The following is a 16,795-nucleotide window of genomic DNA, read 5'->3' as shown; positions in this document are numbered from 1 at the left end:
TCCGCGATTACTGGCTCAGGGAACACGAGCAAAGAGGATAGAGAAGAAGTGAGAGGCGGCAACAGTTGTATTCTGAGGTTGAATCCAAGTTTCGGTAATGCATAGAAAATGAAAGCATAGTTGATTTAATACCAAAAGACACTGTAGATCTTTCTTAAACATCAGTCCTCCAGGATTTGAGGAGAGGGAACAGGTAAGGTGAAGGAAGACATAGAAACCAGGAAGGAAATGAAAGCAGGGTTTTACCAATGCAATAAGGCTGAGCTTTTAAGGCTCGCTAATTGCACAATCTTCATTTGGGACAGAGACGTAGTGTGAGTGAGGTGGAGAAAGGAATTGCGAATCAGAAAATGGATAACATGAGATGGATACACCTGGAAACAGTACAGTAATCTAGCTTCTGCAGGGTACCATTAGATTCAAAGGCCAGCGTCTGATGCATAGGGCTTACTATTATAATTATAATTGTTCTTTTATAACGCAAGTGGTTTCCAAGCGTGGGATCGGGATTCGAGCCTGGGTTGCACTGTGTTGTCTTGCTTCCAAGTCAAACGCGTTGCCCCTAAGCTATCCTTCCTCCCCTACTATAATCTCAGACCAGTGATTGTGAAGGAACGATTAAAAAGATATGTCAGGAGACATTTCAGCTGTTACTCCTTAAAAGTTTCTGATTAATTAAGGAAAAGACAGAGGACATTTTTCCTCAGTGCAAACTGCCAGAGCCTGAAATAATATGCTTTCAAAACTAAAGAATATTGTGGAACTTCTCCATGGCGCTGGGAAGTCTCCAATATACCAGGGCCGGAGCAGCCACAGACCTCTGTCAGTAGTGCTCTACACATCAGGACATAAAGCTGCACATGTTTTTGATGTCCTCAGGAATACCATAGTTTCTTTTGTATAGAGTGGTTAAGTTGTCAGTCAGTGGATGAAAGTACAAGGCACCATTGAGGTTCAAGTTAAGGTGTTAGGGTGTACAGAAAAGAGAAAGACAGGTAACGAAGAAACACATCTATCCCTGGGGCATAAATATAAGCTTAATTGTAATTTCAAGATCATCAGCCGATTGAAAAGTATAGTCTGTCTCAAAGTGAAAGGCAATTCATGCCCTATCCAACAACATATGAAAACTAGCTCAAGAATTACTTTTTGCCAAACTTAGCAGTTGTAATAGTCGTTCACAGCCTATCTGTCCTATATGGAGTCTGCCGGATTTCTATGTCCACATGCTGGTTCCCTTTTGCAGCCAATGTAAACTGATTGGAAGGATGAGGTTGTGTTACTGAATTCTCACACCCAAGGGTCCAGGATGTGCACCATTTTCCCTTATCAGGTGTAAATACCACAAATCCTATATGTACATTGTTGTAATTCTTAATTGAACAAGACCTGTATTTCAAATGTGCATTATTTTTTTTAAATATGCCCAGAAGCACTCTGTGCAAGACAGTACCTGATCAGGTCGGGCTCTGAGCCATCGCTCTTAAAGGAGGCTTGCAACTGCCGTTCCCGGGTAAGCAGCTCATCCACTAGATTCTGCCTCCGGTCCCCCTCCAGCTGAGTTCTGCAGATGTTTGGTCAAGGTCCACATGATTTCTCCATGGTTCTGGTGCAACTGTAAACACTTGCGTATAGGCACCATACAAATGTCCAATACATCAAACTCATCTCAGTGCATGAACTCCCCCCCCACCCCCCAACAACAGAAGGTAAAAAATGCAAATTTAATTCAGAGTAGTATACACTAAGAGGTCAATATGATGGTCCTTTTTAATTAAAGGTTCACTCAATTGCTTCAGTAAGCAAAATAAGAAGATGTAACATGTTCATGAATCATAAATATGCCAATAAAACAATAGTGCCCACTTATTACACATTATCGCCAAGCCTTTGGTTTTATCTCCAAACTATCATTAATCATTTTTATTTTATTTTTCACAAGGCAGCACGATGATAAAAAAAGAAATGCAGAGCAAATCATATTTACAATTTATGCAGAAGTTTGACTTAGGTTACACACAGGAAGTAAGTAAAGGTAGATCACTTATCGCTATATTTACCTACTGCTTTCCCCCATTCAAATGTAAAGAACAGCTTGGGAAAATCCAGATTTTCAGATAATACACATTTAAAATTCAGCCCAATTTAATATATTTCAGTGATTAGAAGTGTGGCATCCAGGAGAGGGTTTGGTCTGTATTTAGCAAGGTCAGCTTTTGGCCACTCTCTTCTAAGATGGAATTATAGCAGAACATGTCCAGGAATGGGTAAAGGATCTTGGCTTCATGATCAAGTTAACCCAGAAGCACAGAAAACGGCACGGATGCTAGACTCACTTAACAACAGATCAAATGGGATAGGCTCAAGACCTAAGGCTTTGTCAGAAGCTTGAGACAGATAGCCTATGAGTACCTCATTTAAAGGGAATAGGGAGACCTGGGCATGTGCTCTTTGAGAAATTAGAAGAGGCAGAAACAATGTTGTCATTTTGGTTGTTATAAACAGTTATAAAAAAAAATAAGGGATGGGGAAATTCCTTGCTATCCCTATGACTAAGAGGGGTTTAGTCTTGTGTCCATCTCCTAACCCGACCCCCACTTTTTAGAACTAAATATAATGTGCAAAAGGGAAATGTGTTGAAGCCACTGGCTCGTAGGTCATAAAGTTCCAACCCCAGTCTCTGTTTTGTATTTGCACCAGCTTCACCTCAAAGTTCCACAAACTCAAAGGATAGGGGTTGCCCTTGCACTAAGATTTCTTCAGATCACAACAAAAGTTCCACAATCTCCACAAAGAAAAGGGGTGTGGGGTACATTTACCAACCCAGCAGAATTCCCCTCCATCACCAAGCTGCAATTCAGCAATGCCAGCAGAATGGCTGTGCTGGCTCCTTTGCGCACCATTGCCTTGGCATCAAAACTACTGGCTGCGCTGTCTTTGCCAAGCACCTATGGGGCGAGATGGAATACCCCGAGAAAGGCTGCCAGTGTTTTCCTTATGTGCACCAAAGAAAAGAATTGAAAAGCAGCGCTGCTTTGCCGCTAGCTCAAAACTTCCCATTGAAAAATGAAATCTTTTACATTTAAAGTGACTGTGCCTGATGCCCTTTTTCATCTGTTCAACAATACACAGTTGGTTCCAGTGAGATACAGCTATGCCCAACCATATTCAGGTTGGGATCCTGTGTCAGGCAACATCTGTGAAATAACAAAGCAACTTCACTTCAAGCCGTACGCAAAACGCTTTACTTTGCAACAAAATATTACAACTAAATTCTTTATAAAAAGCCCTCTCTCTCCTAGCTCATGTCAGTTTCAAGGGATCTTTATTTGGACAGATGCCTGTGCATTAGAAACATGACTGGGGCTTTGGAAAGATTCAGAAAATGAATGTGAGAAGGCTGCATTTGAAAGTGACATCCCAGCAGAATTAGCCCACGTGTAAAATGTGCTTTTGACAAACAAAGAAAATGCTGTTCAAAAGTGAAATGTTGAGTTAAGGCCTTGTCTTTGCACAGAATGTGAGGGGGGTTTTGTTGGTAAACGCATATGCGATATTTAATTCCAACAGATTTGCTTTCCGGTTCAGAAAGAAAAAATAAATAAATAAATACATTTACTGTGCTGAAGCCACAGAACAGATTTTTACTGGCCTGGCTTCAAAGGACATTTGCTTCTTGCCTTCCCCCCCAAATTGCCAGCCCCTTGGAAACTATAAAAGGACCAAGAGGAAGAATGCAACATGCTCATCAGACTCTGTGGCAGTGCTTCAAGCTGATACAATAGATTTTGGGACACCTAGATGTGACTTTGTTAGCAACACTGCCCCTCAACTTCAACTGGGGAACCTCAAAGGCCACTGCAGAGCAACATTTGGAAGTATGTCCGTATATGGGAGACAAATGCTAGCCAATTTGGGGCAAAAGACTGTTCTGAATTAACTTAGGACTTTTATTTCTGCAACCGGACAACGCAGTAATGCAAAGGTTTAACAGTTTAAATATGATTTTGGGGGCATTAAAACAAGACATTGTAGCTTTCCGTAGGATGTAGGGGACACAAACAACAGACAAAATTAAATAATGGGAAAAGTATCCATGGTGGAACGTTAGAAATTAATGCAAGCATGCTCTATGATAATATGTACACATGTATAAAGTTATAGAATTGTAGGTGAAATATTTCCCACCAAAAATGGTGAAAGATTAGAAGGACGAAACAATGTCATACAGAACTGGGAGTTGGAATGTTATGCTCTGTGTGGAATATGTCATTTGCCCATGTGATTTGCAAAAGTGCCACAACTGTAAAAATGTGTGATTTAGGTCCTGACTGATTTTTGGCAAAAATGACTGTGGGGTGGCTCTGTACCTCATAAAAACACAACCCCATAAAACGGAGTCCACTCCTTCAGTCCAATCTGCTTCTAAGGAGGAGGCGACATAACATAGGCTGACCTTCGGGGTAGGTCTAGCTTAGTTCTGCCCAACAATAAATCCTGTGATGACACCCACCTTATAAAAGGTAGAGGCTCACAGAGACAAAGGACACTCTTCTAAATTTTCCAACTCCTGCGTATCCTGATATTCCATATTCATCCTGCCAGATTCCAGATCCCATTGCCAGGCCAGAGCATAGCTGACCCGTTCAGGACCACTGATCCAAAAAGAAACCCCACTGAAAATCCCAATAACTCATGAAGAAAGGGGAAAAAGCAGTGGTTTCCTTTTTGAGATTATGCTGTGACCAGACCGGCTTCTTGCCCCACTACCTGCATGCCAGCTGTACCCTCGCTATCCAGTGACCAGGCAGGCCCAGCCGTTTCCTTCTAGGAGAGCCCCGCCGCCGTGACCATATTGCCTTGGTGTCCAGAAACCCGGTTGGCTGTCACAAATCCCAAAAAGTGCTGATGTGATATCACCCCATCCCATAGCAACACATCGCATACCCCATTTGATACCTTGTCTTTGTTCCACTCTCTAAGTAATCCCATCAATACCCTGATAACTTGTTTAGAACTGTCAGAATTCTCTGTGCATCTTGTGCTTGATTTCCTAGTGTTAGCGCAATTCTTCCACTCATTTCTGTCATTTGTAAGTCCTTAGTACTATTTTGATTAAATAAATTCATTCTTCCTAAAAAGAGGCACACTGTGTGAAGGGTTACAACTGCAGCGTAACTTTTCTGTTCACGGGTGGCGTTTCTCTTTTCTAGCCACTAAATCTAGTTTAAGTGAAACTTGTCCTTTCCTTTCCAAACCGATTTTCTCTGTCAACTGCTTTTATTTTTAAAACCAAATTTACTTTCCCCTTGAGAATCTCATCCTGTCATTAAGTTAGTCACTCTTTCACTTGCATATTATCCTTGTGATGTGCATCTGTCAATTAGCATAAAAACTGCATTCAGATTCTGTCTATTTTACCTGTTTTTCAAACCGTTTTGACATTTAAATCTGTGAAGGTAAGAAAATGCAAATTCTACGCATGTGATTCGGCTGCACTGTGTTGTCACTTCAAAGTGGATTTCCTGAACTGTATGCCCATTGTTAATATCTCGCCTTGTAGCTTGCTAGTGTTCTTACATCTCTGCTACTGTTATAAATCATATTTACTGCATTTATTCAACTGCACATGTAAATTAATTATTTACCGATTCTGAGTGTTATTTATGCAATTGCAAAGGGTTTTGAATCCGATTTTGCCTCTCATTTTGTGGGGGAAGGTCGGATTCTAATTGAGTTTGCTGCCTAGTATACCAGACTCCTTGCTGCTCCTTTCTAACCACTCAACATTCGATTAATAGGGGTTTGAGGGAGAATTGCAGGGGGAAATCTTAACTCGGGTGCTACCTACCCGAACAGTAAAATTGTTCCCATTCATTTGTGCTTTGGATATGTTCTAGTAGAAGGTCCAACTAAGTGCATTTCATAATTTTATCTTGTAATTATCACCCCATTGGTGATTGCTGCCCAATATTGAATTTGTGTGATTTTCTTTGAATTTAAAATAAATATTGTATTACCACCCACCGGCCTAGTTCATGGTCCATTGTGATGTGGGTATTTGTAAAAGGGAGTGTGAGACGGGTTGAGTGCCAGCTCAATCCGAATTCTAGGAAATAAAGAAAAAGTATTTTAACTGCGCTATCTCCTAGGCTAAGGGCAAGAGTCCTGCTCTGGTGTGCGATGCCAGATTAGAATCAATAACGGGGGGTCTCCCTTTGCCTATGATTTCTTCTGTTCTCTTCACAGTTTACCACCTCAAGGGGTATGGGTCTTCCCTTGAACCTTCTCAGTTCTTCAATAATGTGTACTTTACTTAATGTTTCATCAAAGTTCATCACAATTGGGTGTGGGTCCCAGACTCTCACTACACCTGGTATACACTCTCCTGCCAGGTCTTTTCATCTACGCAGTTCCAAGGGGCATGGATCTTCCCTTGAGCTTTCAAACCTTCACTGTGCTGGTATACTCTCCTGGCAGGTCTTTTCTTTCTTAAGGTCAACTTGTATTTTGGGTGCCAGTCCCAGACTTGCAGGTGGCCTGGTATACTCTCCTGCCAGACGTCTCACAATGTTCATCAATATCAAGAACAAAAAGGGCGTACATTACCTCCTCTTTCTTGTTTATCTTTCAATGTTATTAATACGTGTACGTCCAACTCCCCCAAGTACTGGGACTATGATGAACACTTAGGATGGAAAACCGTGGGTAGGGAATACGTTCCCCAACCAAAACCCGGTGTCCCAACCCTCGACCGTGGGCTCACCGGCTTTGCAATGGCTTCCCTGGTTTCTCCGCCCTCTCTCGTGTCCTTTGCATTCGGTGTGGGCGGTACTGCCTAGCGGCGGAAGGAGGTCTGCTCGCTGCTCTGTTTTCCCTCACTAACGCAAAGAATTGCATCCCAGTTCGGTGTCTCCACTGCCTTCGGGGATGCGTAACAGAGCCAGCCTCTACCTTCCCTTCTCTCTGTGCCACTGCCTTGCCTCGTTCTCCACACTCCGGGATCCCAGCCCGAGCTGGGAAGAGTTCTCTGCTTCCATCTGTCATCTCTGTGCTCGACTATCTGGCTGACAGCTTGGCTTCCCGGTAGTAGCAATCCGGTTGAACTCTCTCATGCATGTCAGCTGTACTGCATTTGAACTCTAGCTTTGGGAAAGGGAGTTGTTTGGAACCAATCTGATTTGTCAAAACACTAGACTGCTCATTTTGGTTTACCCAAGTGATCTCTCTTTCAGCAGTCCTCTTCTTGGTCTCTATTTACTGTTTTACTCCATTGTAAATTCTTAAAAGGTTTTGTCATCAGTCTTTGTGGGATGTTGTAAGATGTTATTACAGTATGCCATAAAGGCATGAGGGATTGAGGGAAGATCATTGAAAGGAAAGAGAATACCATGTCTCATCTGATGTCTTTCCAGCCCTCTCAGCGTCGCCTCCCCTTAGGTGTCCCTCCCTCAAATAGCCGCCCCCAGGGTCAGGATGAGGTAGCTTCTACCTTTCCCAGGCCACATAGGGAGAGGCTATCGCTGGTAAAGGTGGGATGACACCATCAGATACATCAAAGCCGCCATAGGTGTCCTGGGGGGTGAGCCTGTTGGACCTCCTAAAAGACAACTAAACCCCTCAAGGCTGGGATTATAAAAAGGTGAAGAAAAACATTCTCCAAATTTCAAAAGGAATGCTATTGGTGGTCTTCTGGATTAATCATTAGGCAAGGGATCGGAAGAGCTTGGAGATATTAGAGGTTATGGCCAGTTTGAGTTAATACCACACATGAATCAGGGATTTTTTTGTGATGAATCAGTTCACCATACTGGTTCTAAACGTAGCGGACAGGGGCAAAGAAGTTGCTACCTGCCAACTTAATTTTCCTTACAGCCTTGGACATATTAATGTTCGAACCAAAGAAATTGTTGGGGAGGGGAGCTGGCGAGTCCTGGGCCTGTACGTTTAATAAGCCCAGACTATGTATGCATCTATGAATGTAAATGGTTTTATAAAGCATACATCTAGCTATAGAGTAACAGATTGCTTGACAATTATTGTAGAAGAGTTGTAAAAGAGTGTATAACCAGGTATGGGGTGGGAGGCTATGGCTTGTAGTGTAAGTGATTTCAATCCGGCACACAACCAAGTCAACGCCTAGCATGTAGTGCACAACTGAAATCCTTATTTATTTTTGTCTAAAAGTTCATTGTTCTGAACGATATATCACTCATATCACGCCCTTCGGCTGGAACCCCCCCGGTCACACTGAACCAGGAATCAGGCTGGTTTGCAAAGGTAAATATTTATTTATGTATTCAAAATCTAATCACAATAGGTACACAACAATCATCAATGGGGTGAGGTAACACTGAATAATCTATTTAATACACGAGGAGTAAGTAGTGAGCAAAACAATTTAGCACATAAAATAATACTTTTGTGTGGGTTCAGATCTGATAGCACTGTGGTTAGAGGTTCCCCCTGCACACCCCTCAACCCCCCAATAGGTAATGTACAGAGATAGGAGGAGAGAACAGGTTTTCAGGAATGGCAGAATTCAAACAGAATATCAATCCCACTTTCCCCCAGCAAAAACAAGAGAAAAACGGAGTGGACTATCCAGCTGTAAAAATGGCTTTTACCGTTCTCTTTAGAATGGACTGGGCAAAAACACCAAATATGATCAAATTGCTGAAATTGTTATACATTCTTATGGGAGCCGCTTTGGATAGCTGCACACAAACGCAAGCAATGTTTAATCCCAGGAAAACAATTGAAAACTTAAAATTCAAGACAGAAGCAATTAAAAGCCGTTTTACACATGTAAACATTTCCCAACACGATAATTTGCGGAAAACTTTTCACTCCGAGATAATAGCGATAACGGGAGAATCACATTGATTTGGAGTCAAGGGATTGGATCTGGTTTAGGAAAGACGGCTAGGCACATCGGACTGGGCAGTGTCAGCGAGCGTTCTGGTCACAGCATGGCACAGGACGGTACTGGATCTGCCCTTCTTGGTTCTGAGGTTATTTCTTTTCAGCAAGCAAGCAGTAACAGCACAGCCCGGCTGTATTATGTTGCTTCCCCTTAGGCTTGTGGGGTTCGGTTCTGGAATTTGAGGCCTAGTTGAGAATGGTTCAGCTATGCAGTGGGCCTTTTTTTTTTCTCTGCCAAGCTTCTGGAGTCTGGAGCAAGGAAGATGTAGAGGTCAGTAGCAGGGTGCTCCGCCAGAATCAGGGTAGTGAGTGAATCTGCCTGTCCATGTGTGGTGCGCTGTCCCCATTTATGCTATGAAATGCCATCATCAAGGGGGTGTGTGGGCCGGTTTAGCCTAAGCTTGCCCCTTTGAAAGGTGATTGGGTCAGAGTCTACTCTCTGCCTTATGGTGTGATTTTATGAGGCTGAGAATCCACCCGTAGCCCCTGGAACACAATATCAACTTTCGGCAAAATACATATTTCCACTTGTGCAACCTCTATTAAAATCTCATATACAGATTACATATTTTACCTAGCAACTATTCCTCAAAACTCTGTAGCTGTGGGATCTTGTCTCCGCTTTTCACAGAATTTTGCCCTTTTTGCTAGGAACACAATGTCCAATTTTCAAGCAAATTTCTACAAGCGTGCATGTCTAACATGGGAGTAAGTGTATAAAGTTTTGCATTTCTAGCGGAAATACTTTTTGTGTAAAATCACATTTCTTTCCATTGCTGTCCAGAACCTGTCACACAGTTCTGGCACCTCTTCAACCGTGCATCCAGAAATTACATTAACAACTGTTAATGTTCTTTGTCCATGTTAAGCAACAAATGGTTGTTTTGCTCCACCCCTTGGTCTCTCCCTGGAAGCCCATGAGCCATCCCCCAAGTTTGTTCCTTGCAGAGGCCATTTATGACTGTCGTCACACTTTGAATTTCCTGCTCTGCAGCGTGTCATTGTTCCTTTTGCCTCTGTAGACCACGTTCTTTCCTACCTTGTAATTAACACCTCTGCGTGATTTCCTGCTGGGGGGAAAGACCTTGTTTCTGTGAGAAAACCTGCTATTCCAGTTTGGCAGCTTCAGTCAGGTTTAATTAAATTGTTAACTCTGTTGATTTTTCCTTAGCACAAAACAAACTTGTATCAAATAACAGCTAGAATTCTCATTCAAGAATTTAAACCATGGAATCAAAACAGTTACAATAAGGGTTACTATCAGTAGAGGCCTCTTGGACTGCAAACATTTGATTTTCAGTTTATACCTGTTAAAGTTTAATCAGGCAGGCCCCCGACAGCTGTCATCACAGCAGCCCTCTGCTGCACACAGATTTTTGACAGATCCACAGACAGGCCACTTTTGCTGTGGAGATTTTCTTATGCTCTTAGCCTTTCAGGACACTAAGTTCACAGTGATTCCTTCAACTAAGTGAATTGTAGCACCCAGCAAGAATTTTGAATATTTGAAGGTGTTCTGTACCGGCATTCTGAAGTTTCATCAACAAAGAAAAATTGATTTCAAGCAATATTTGGAGTTTCATTTAGCAAAGCACTGTTTTTTCATTCTGCACGCCACTTTCCATTGTTGTGGGGCCTAGTGACACATTTCAGTTGTGAGAGCTCCGTTCCACCACTGACAACATGCGTGGCAGATTGGGCAGCCATCTATTTGTGGGTTGAAAAACGCTATTTTCAGGGGTTTTGGCGCGCACAAAGATTTTGCGGCCATTTTGCTGTTTCTGGCCCCACCATCATAACAGAGTGATGCAGCATAGGAGAGCAGAACTGGGTCAGTACATCCCACAGAGCCTCCCCCCCCCCCGACTTGAGGTTGAGTGCTCGTCAAGGGGAAGTCAGGAGATTGGGATGTTCTTTTTTCTTTGGTCCATGTGGTGAAAGTTAGCTGGTTCTCCAGTCAGACACGCTCTCCTCGCCGGTTCTGGTTAGGAGTATGGAACAGCACCCCGGGCTCCTTGGGTCTTTCCTCCCGGTCCCCGAGTGGTCCTCCTTGGTAATTAGAATTTCTTAGTTCCAATGCTATGAGACAGAACAGAGCATGTTATGGACATTTCCCCACTACTAGTCCCCGAAAGTGTAGTGGGGCAGATGCATACATTGAATACAATTTACAATATTCCCCGCCTGTATTTACTAATGGTCTTAACAGGTGGATTCTTCTAGGGATCCGGACTTTCCCTCTCTGGGTTTCCAGTTGGCTCCTCTAGTTGCTGCAAAGTATGCCTGGGATGGCAACTCTTCAGCTGATTTATGTGGACCCACTTATCGTCCCCTTCTGCCAAACTGCCCTTGGGGATGCAGATTCTGTAGGCGACTGGTGAGATTCTGTCCACATTTTCAAAAGGACCCTGCCAACTTGGGAGGAATTTGTGCTCTTTAGCTTGGTTCCTTTTGACATTGTACAAGTAGACCCAGTTTCCTACTTGGTATTCTTTTCTAGTTGTCTTAAGATCATAGTGGGTCTTCATACTGTCTGCAGATCTTTCTAGATTCTGCTGAGCATAGGCAAAAGCATGTTGAAGGTGTTTTCTCTGATTCTCAACATACTCATGAGTTGTGGAAGCACTTATCAAGGTCTGCTCTTGGGTTCTGTAGAGCAGATGCTGGGGTAGCACCATCCTTCGTCCAGTCATCAGCTCAAATGGAGACATGTTTGTTGCAGAAGAAGGGGTAGATTTGATGGCCATCAGGACTTCGCTAGTGAAGTGACTACCTCGGACTGATTCAATCCTTTGGGGTAGTCCAAAACACGAGAAGATGTGGTTGATCATCAGGGCAGCTTCTCTTTCTGCCTTGCAATTTGGGTCCGGGAGATATTGCACCCATTTAGTGAACATGCATGTTACGGTCAACATGTACTTGTTCCCCCTAGAGGAGCGAATTATGGGCCTGATAAAATCAACTTGGAAATCTGACCAAGGCAGTGCCATCCCCCTCTTTTGGAGGGGAGCCCGGTGTGTGAGTGATGTTGGCTGAAATTGTGCACACACAAGACACCCCTTCAAGTATTGGCGACGTCCTGCCCCATGTGTGGCCAGTATACAACCTCTCGCAAGATTTCTAGTGTCATATGAAACACCCTATGACCGGCTGTGGCCGCATCATGGGCGTGACTTAGCATCAGGCTTCGGAATGAGGTGGGGACCACCAACTGGTTATGGCCAGCTATGTATCTCCTCACCAACAAACCGTCTTGGATTCAGAACATTTTTGGACATTTCATCAACACTCTTGAGGTCATCTTTCCCAATGTAATCAGTATCCGTCAGGGGAAAGTTCTCAGGGTCCTCAATGTGTTGATAAAACCTACCAATTATTGGATCCCCTTTTTGCGCCATAATCAAATCAGCACCTGGGGGTCTCCTTACTCCATTGTGCAGTTGAGAGTTAATTGCGAGCATTTGTCTGGGACCTAGTGATAGCAGTGACCTGGATGTCCCCCAACGGGGACACAATCTCAAGTAGATCCCCTTGGATGACTCTGGTTTTAGCCAGCTGAACAGCTAGGTCATTTCCAGTTTTGTCTGGTCCCTCTACTTTAGAATGACCCTTGATCTTTTTCCAGTAGATGGTCATCCCATTCGAGGTGACCAGATCATCAATATTTTGTATTAATTTTCCGTGTTTCAGTGGTTTATTAGCACATAGCCTGCCTCTGGTTTTCCAATTAACCAGGTACTCCACGAACCCGTTCCGTACATAATCTGAATCAGTGATTATGACCAGTTCGTGGAGTTGGTGTTGGACAGCAGTGAGGCTGGCTTGATGCACAGCCATCAGCTCTGCCACTTGACTACTTCGGGGACCGTTTTTGTACCCAGCAGAGGGTTCAGGGGCATCATTCACCCATGCATTCCCTACGCCGGCCACAAGTTCCTTTTCCCCATTGTTGTCAACATGGTAAGAGCATCCATCCACATAGACCGTGGGCATTCCCTCACACTGGTCTTCTTCATAGGCTTTGTGTGGGGAATTAAGGTAGGCCTCAATGTTATCCTCGATTTTAAGACTTTCGTCCTCGAGACAGTTTTCTCTGGCACAATCATGCAAGTTGGTGTGGAGTCTCCACTATGATGTGTTCCCCCTGGATAAATGGGCGGTAATTCTTTAATGCCCACACCGTTGCCAGGAGTGCTTTCTCACAATCGTTGAATTTTTCCTCCACAGAGGATAAAGTCTTACTCGCATAAGAGATTACTTTATTGACCATGTCATGCTTTTGATATAATACTGCAGTCAAGCATGTATTTGAGAACCCTGTCTCCAAGAAGAACTCCTTGTTTTGACAGAGTAAGCTAGGCCAGGCGCTTGTGAGAGGCTTCTTTTGAGTTGTCTTACTGCCTCGGCTTGTTCTGGACCCCGCTCCCACTTGACCTCCCCCCCTTCAAAAGATGGATCAGGGGTCTTGTGATCTCTGCGTAATCCTCAATGAACTGCTGTAATTAGTCCACGGAGGCTGCTTAGTTCCCGCAGAGTTGTGGGGTCTTTTATTTTCTGGAGCGCTTCTACTTTCTTTTCCGGGGACAGAGACCCTGCGGAGTTCTAATGCCCCCAGAAATTGACACAGGTTCTGCACCACTGTGCCTTTTGGAATGAGAGTTTTGCTCCAGCAACCCTCAACTGTGTTAGAACATAACGGATCTCTGCTATGTGTCCCTCCACAGTTGAGCTTTTGACTAGGCAAAAACAAAGAGGTGATGGCCTGAAGGTTTAGAAAGAATCTTAACCACTGGCATTGCTCTGGGCAACCCTCCAGACCATCGTTCTTCACCTGTCAAGCCATTACAGAAGGGTAAAGACCATATGCAAATCAGGCTTGGTCCCACGCCAAAAGGGGCAGTCCAGCCCCAACTGCTAGGTCACATCCCTTCTGCACGAGACCACAAGCATCCCCAAACATGTTATCGGCCTTGTTGGGCCTCATCAGCTTTTGACTAGAACATCGTCTACATAGGCCAGGTTACCCCTTTCACCCAAGTCGGGCATGTCCTTATGTAGAAAGATGTTAAATTAATTGCCGGAGTTGATGTATCCGAAGGGAGTCCGGGTCCAAGTGTACTGCTGCCCCCCGAAGGTAAAGGCCAGCTTGTATTGGTCCTCCCTATTGACAGGTACAGTTCAGTACCCATGGTTCAGGTCAATGGCAGTGAATACCCTCGACCCCTGGATCTGGGCCAGCCCTTGGTCAATGTAGGGAAGAGGCCATCGGGAAGTATGGACCCGTTTATTGAGCCCCCTTAGGTCAGCACAGAGTCTCCACTGGCCGTTTGGTTTCAAAATCCCCAGCACCGGATTATTGAAGGTGCTGTGGACTGGACGAATTATCCCACGGGGCTCAAGGTTCTTAATTATTTTAGTAAGGGACTCCATTGATGCGAGAGGCAAGCAATATTGCTTCACAAACACTGGAATCATGCCAGGGTCAGTGGGAATTGTGTGGATGTCAGTGCGACCACAGTCATATGAGTCCACCGCAAAGAGATCTTGAAAATCTAAGAAAACCTGTTTCAATTTTTGCTTTTGCTCCAGAGTATCAGCTAGGTTGACTCTCTCTTCAACCATCTGCCTGAAGCCTGGAAAGACTTCTGGTTTGGCTATCTCAGCGGGCTCCTCCAGCTGGGTGGAGAAGTCCCTGGTCAGAGTACTGACTTGGACTGATGGCTTCAGGTGGGGTAGGCAGTCCTTGTGGACTTGAAAGATCACATCATGCCTCCTGAAGTCACAGGTCACATCTTCCTCACCATAAGGGCAGGAAGAGTACACCAGGAAATTCCCCCCATGCCGGGTGAAGATCCTGTCTGGTGTTGTGTCATCGTTGCTATCACTGTCAAAACAGTCCTTGGGGATTGGTCCTACCAGTTTGTTACATAAATCTGTGGAAAAATGTTGGTCATCAACCGCCATTCTAATAATGGTGCCTGCGCCCTTAGTGATACTCTTTAGGTTGCTGTTATCCACCTCTATTGGAATGGTGTTGTGTTCTATGTTGACTAGTGGTGTTGGGTTTATCCCCAACCCTTGCTGTTGGAAATGAGCATTAAGATGAACATAGGCGTCAGGATTTTTCAGTTTCTGTCCTCTTAATTTTTACTTGTAGTGGGAATTGTCGGGTCCGTTCTGGGATGGTGACTTCCTCTCCAATCTGAATTTCAACTGCATATGGCAGCAGTTGAGCTGACCGAAATGCTTTCTCTGGGTCATCAAAGTCCATGGGATTACCCGCTAATCGGGACCAGGTTTTGAAGTTTATTAGGTCCAAACTAATGGCAAAGCGATTGAGAATGTCACTGCCTAAATAAAATGCAGCAGGGACATCTCGCACGACCCAACAATTATGGACTATGCTCTTGTTGTCTATGGAAATTTTGAGCATACACCTGCTAGGCAGGAGACGTTTGGAATTGGGTGTTTCCAGGTCCATTTCCCATTTGTCTACCAGTTTTAATGTGGGAATGACTGGATCTTTTGGGAGTTTGCGGAACATGGCCTCGCTTATGAAGCTCTTACCGCTGTTCACACATACTCGGGCGAGGACAGAGCCCTTCCTCTCATTTAACTGAATAGGGATGAACAACTGCTCTCCAATTTTCTGAATATCAGCCAAGCTTTGAGCTGATTTCTCATCTTTCTGGACTATAGGAATGGGATTTTCGATTGTGAATTTGTATAGAATTTCAGAGTGTTTCCTTCCAGTGTGGAATGCCACCTTAGACTGGAAGGAAGGTTGATTTTCAGAAATAGAGGACTCCAATCACCAGTTTGTTGTCCTACCTCAATTACTGTCACATCTGAGATTTGGTTATTCTGGAAGTGGAATTCAATTTGGTCAGGTTTTTGTTCAACCATGTGGCATGTGCCATTTAAACTAACATGGTTGACACTCTTGTTTCAATTTTATTGGTCAGTTAGTCTGGGTCCAGAGGACCTTGTTTACACAATCTATGAGGGGAGACATTCTATGCAGGATGTCATTCCCTAGTAAACATGGCATGCCCCCTGGAGTCACAACTATGACCGGGTGCTTCACCTTGTGTCGCCCAATTTTAATGTCTAAATCTGCTGTCAGCTCGACAGGAATTTCCTTCCCATCAAAGTTCTGAAGTTGTCCAGGAAGAGGGGTGAGAGAGATTTGGTATTTCTCCCCCTTCCCGAAATCAGCTGATCAAAGGCCCTTTTTGACAGAAGGGTGGCTTGGGATCCAGTGTCCACCAGTGAAAAAATTGTACATTGCCCCTGTATTTGGACCCGGGCATAACATCTTGCCTCCTTTTCCTCCTGGGGCAAATATAACGCACATTTTTGGCCAATTGGTGGGTTAATTTCTTTGCTTTGGATACTGACAGAGGTGATTTGGGCAGGATTTTATTGGGGATCTTGGGAACCTGTAAGAAAAAGGTGACAGCTAGATATGGGGGAAGTTTTGGACTCCCCGGGTTCTGATTCTGGGCTGCCGGCCCCCCTTTTTGGAGGCAGTTACCAGAATGGGTTTGAACAAGGGGATGCTCGTGCTGGTCATTCTGGGGTTTGATGGGCGGTTTTAACTCGGTCCCCACATCTACCCTGTCTGGATTTGGATCTTTTGGGACCCATTTTTCTTTGGGAGGAGTTCCCCGATCCCTGAAGGAGAAGATCCTTTTCCCAGAATCATCTGAGGACCCCTAAACTGGAAGATTTGCACCTCCTCCACAAAATGGGCCTTTTTAGGTTCTTTATTTCTCCTACCCACCCTCTGTTCCCTGGGTTGCAGACTTTCGGGGGCAGGAGGTTTTGGTTCCAGTTCCTGGGTTTCCAGGGGCTTTACACAAGTGGT

At 44.2% G+C, this 16,795-nt stretch overlaps 1 protein-coding gene across 2 annotated transcripts in view; it reads right to left on the bottom strand.

Moving 5' to 3' along the window:
- The window catches only part of STX8 (syntaxin 8), a 1,659,484-nt gene that overhangs the window by 1,491,044 nt on the left and 151,645 nt on the right, over positions 1-16,795 (bottom strand). For both annotated transcript variants that reach the window (XM_069654576.1, XM_069654577.1), the window contains exon 4: positions 1,454-1,564. In XM_069654576.1, coding sequence (XP_069510677.1) covers positions 1,454-1,564 — 111 coding nt within the window. The remainder of the gene's footprint in view (positions 1-1,453; positions 1,565-16,795) is intronic.

Source organism: Ambystoma mexicanum, chromosome 3q, assembly GCF_040938575.1.
Source record: "Ambystoma mexicanum isolate Mex_15411 chromosome 3q, UKY_AmexF1_1, whole genome shotgun sequence".
Taxonomy (NCBI): domain Eukaryota; kingdom Metazoa; phylum Chordata; class Amphibia; order Caudata; family Ambystomatidae; genus Ambystoma; species Ambystoma mexicanum.
The sequence above is the reverse complement of the archived record's forward strand: the minus strand, read 5'-3'. Positions and strand labels throughout refer to the sequence as shown.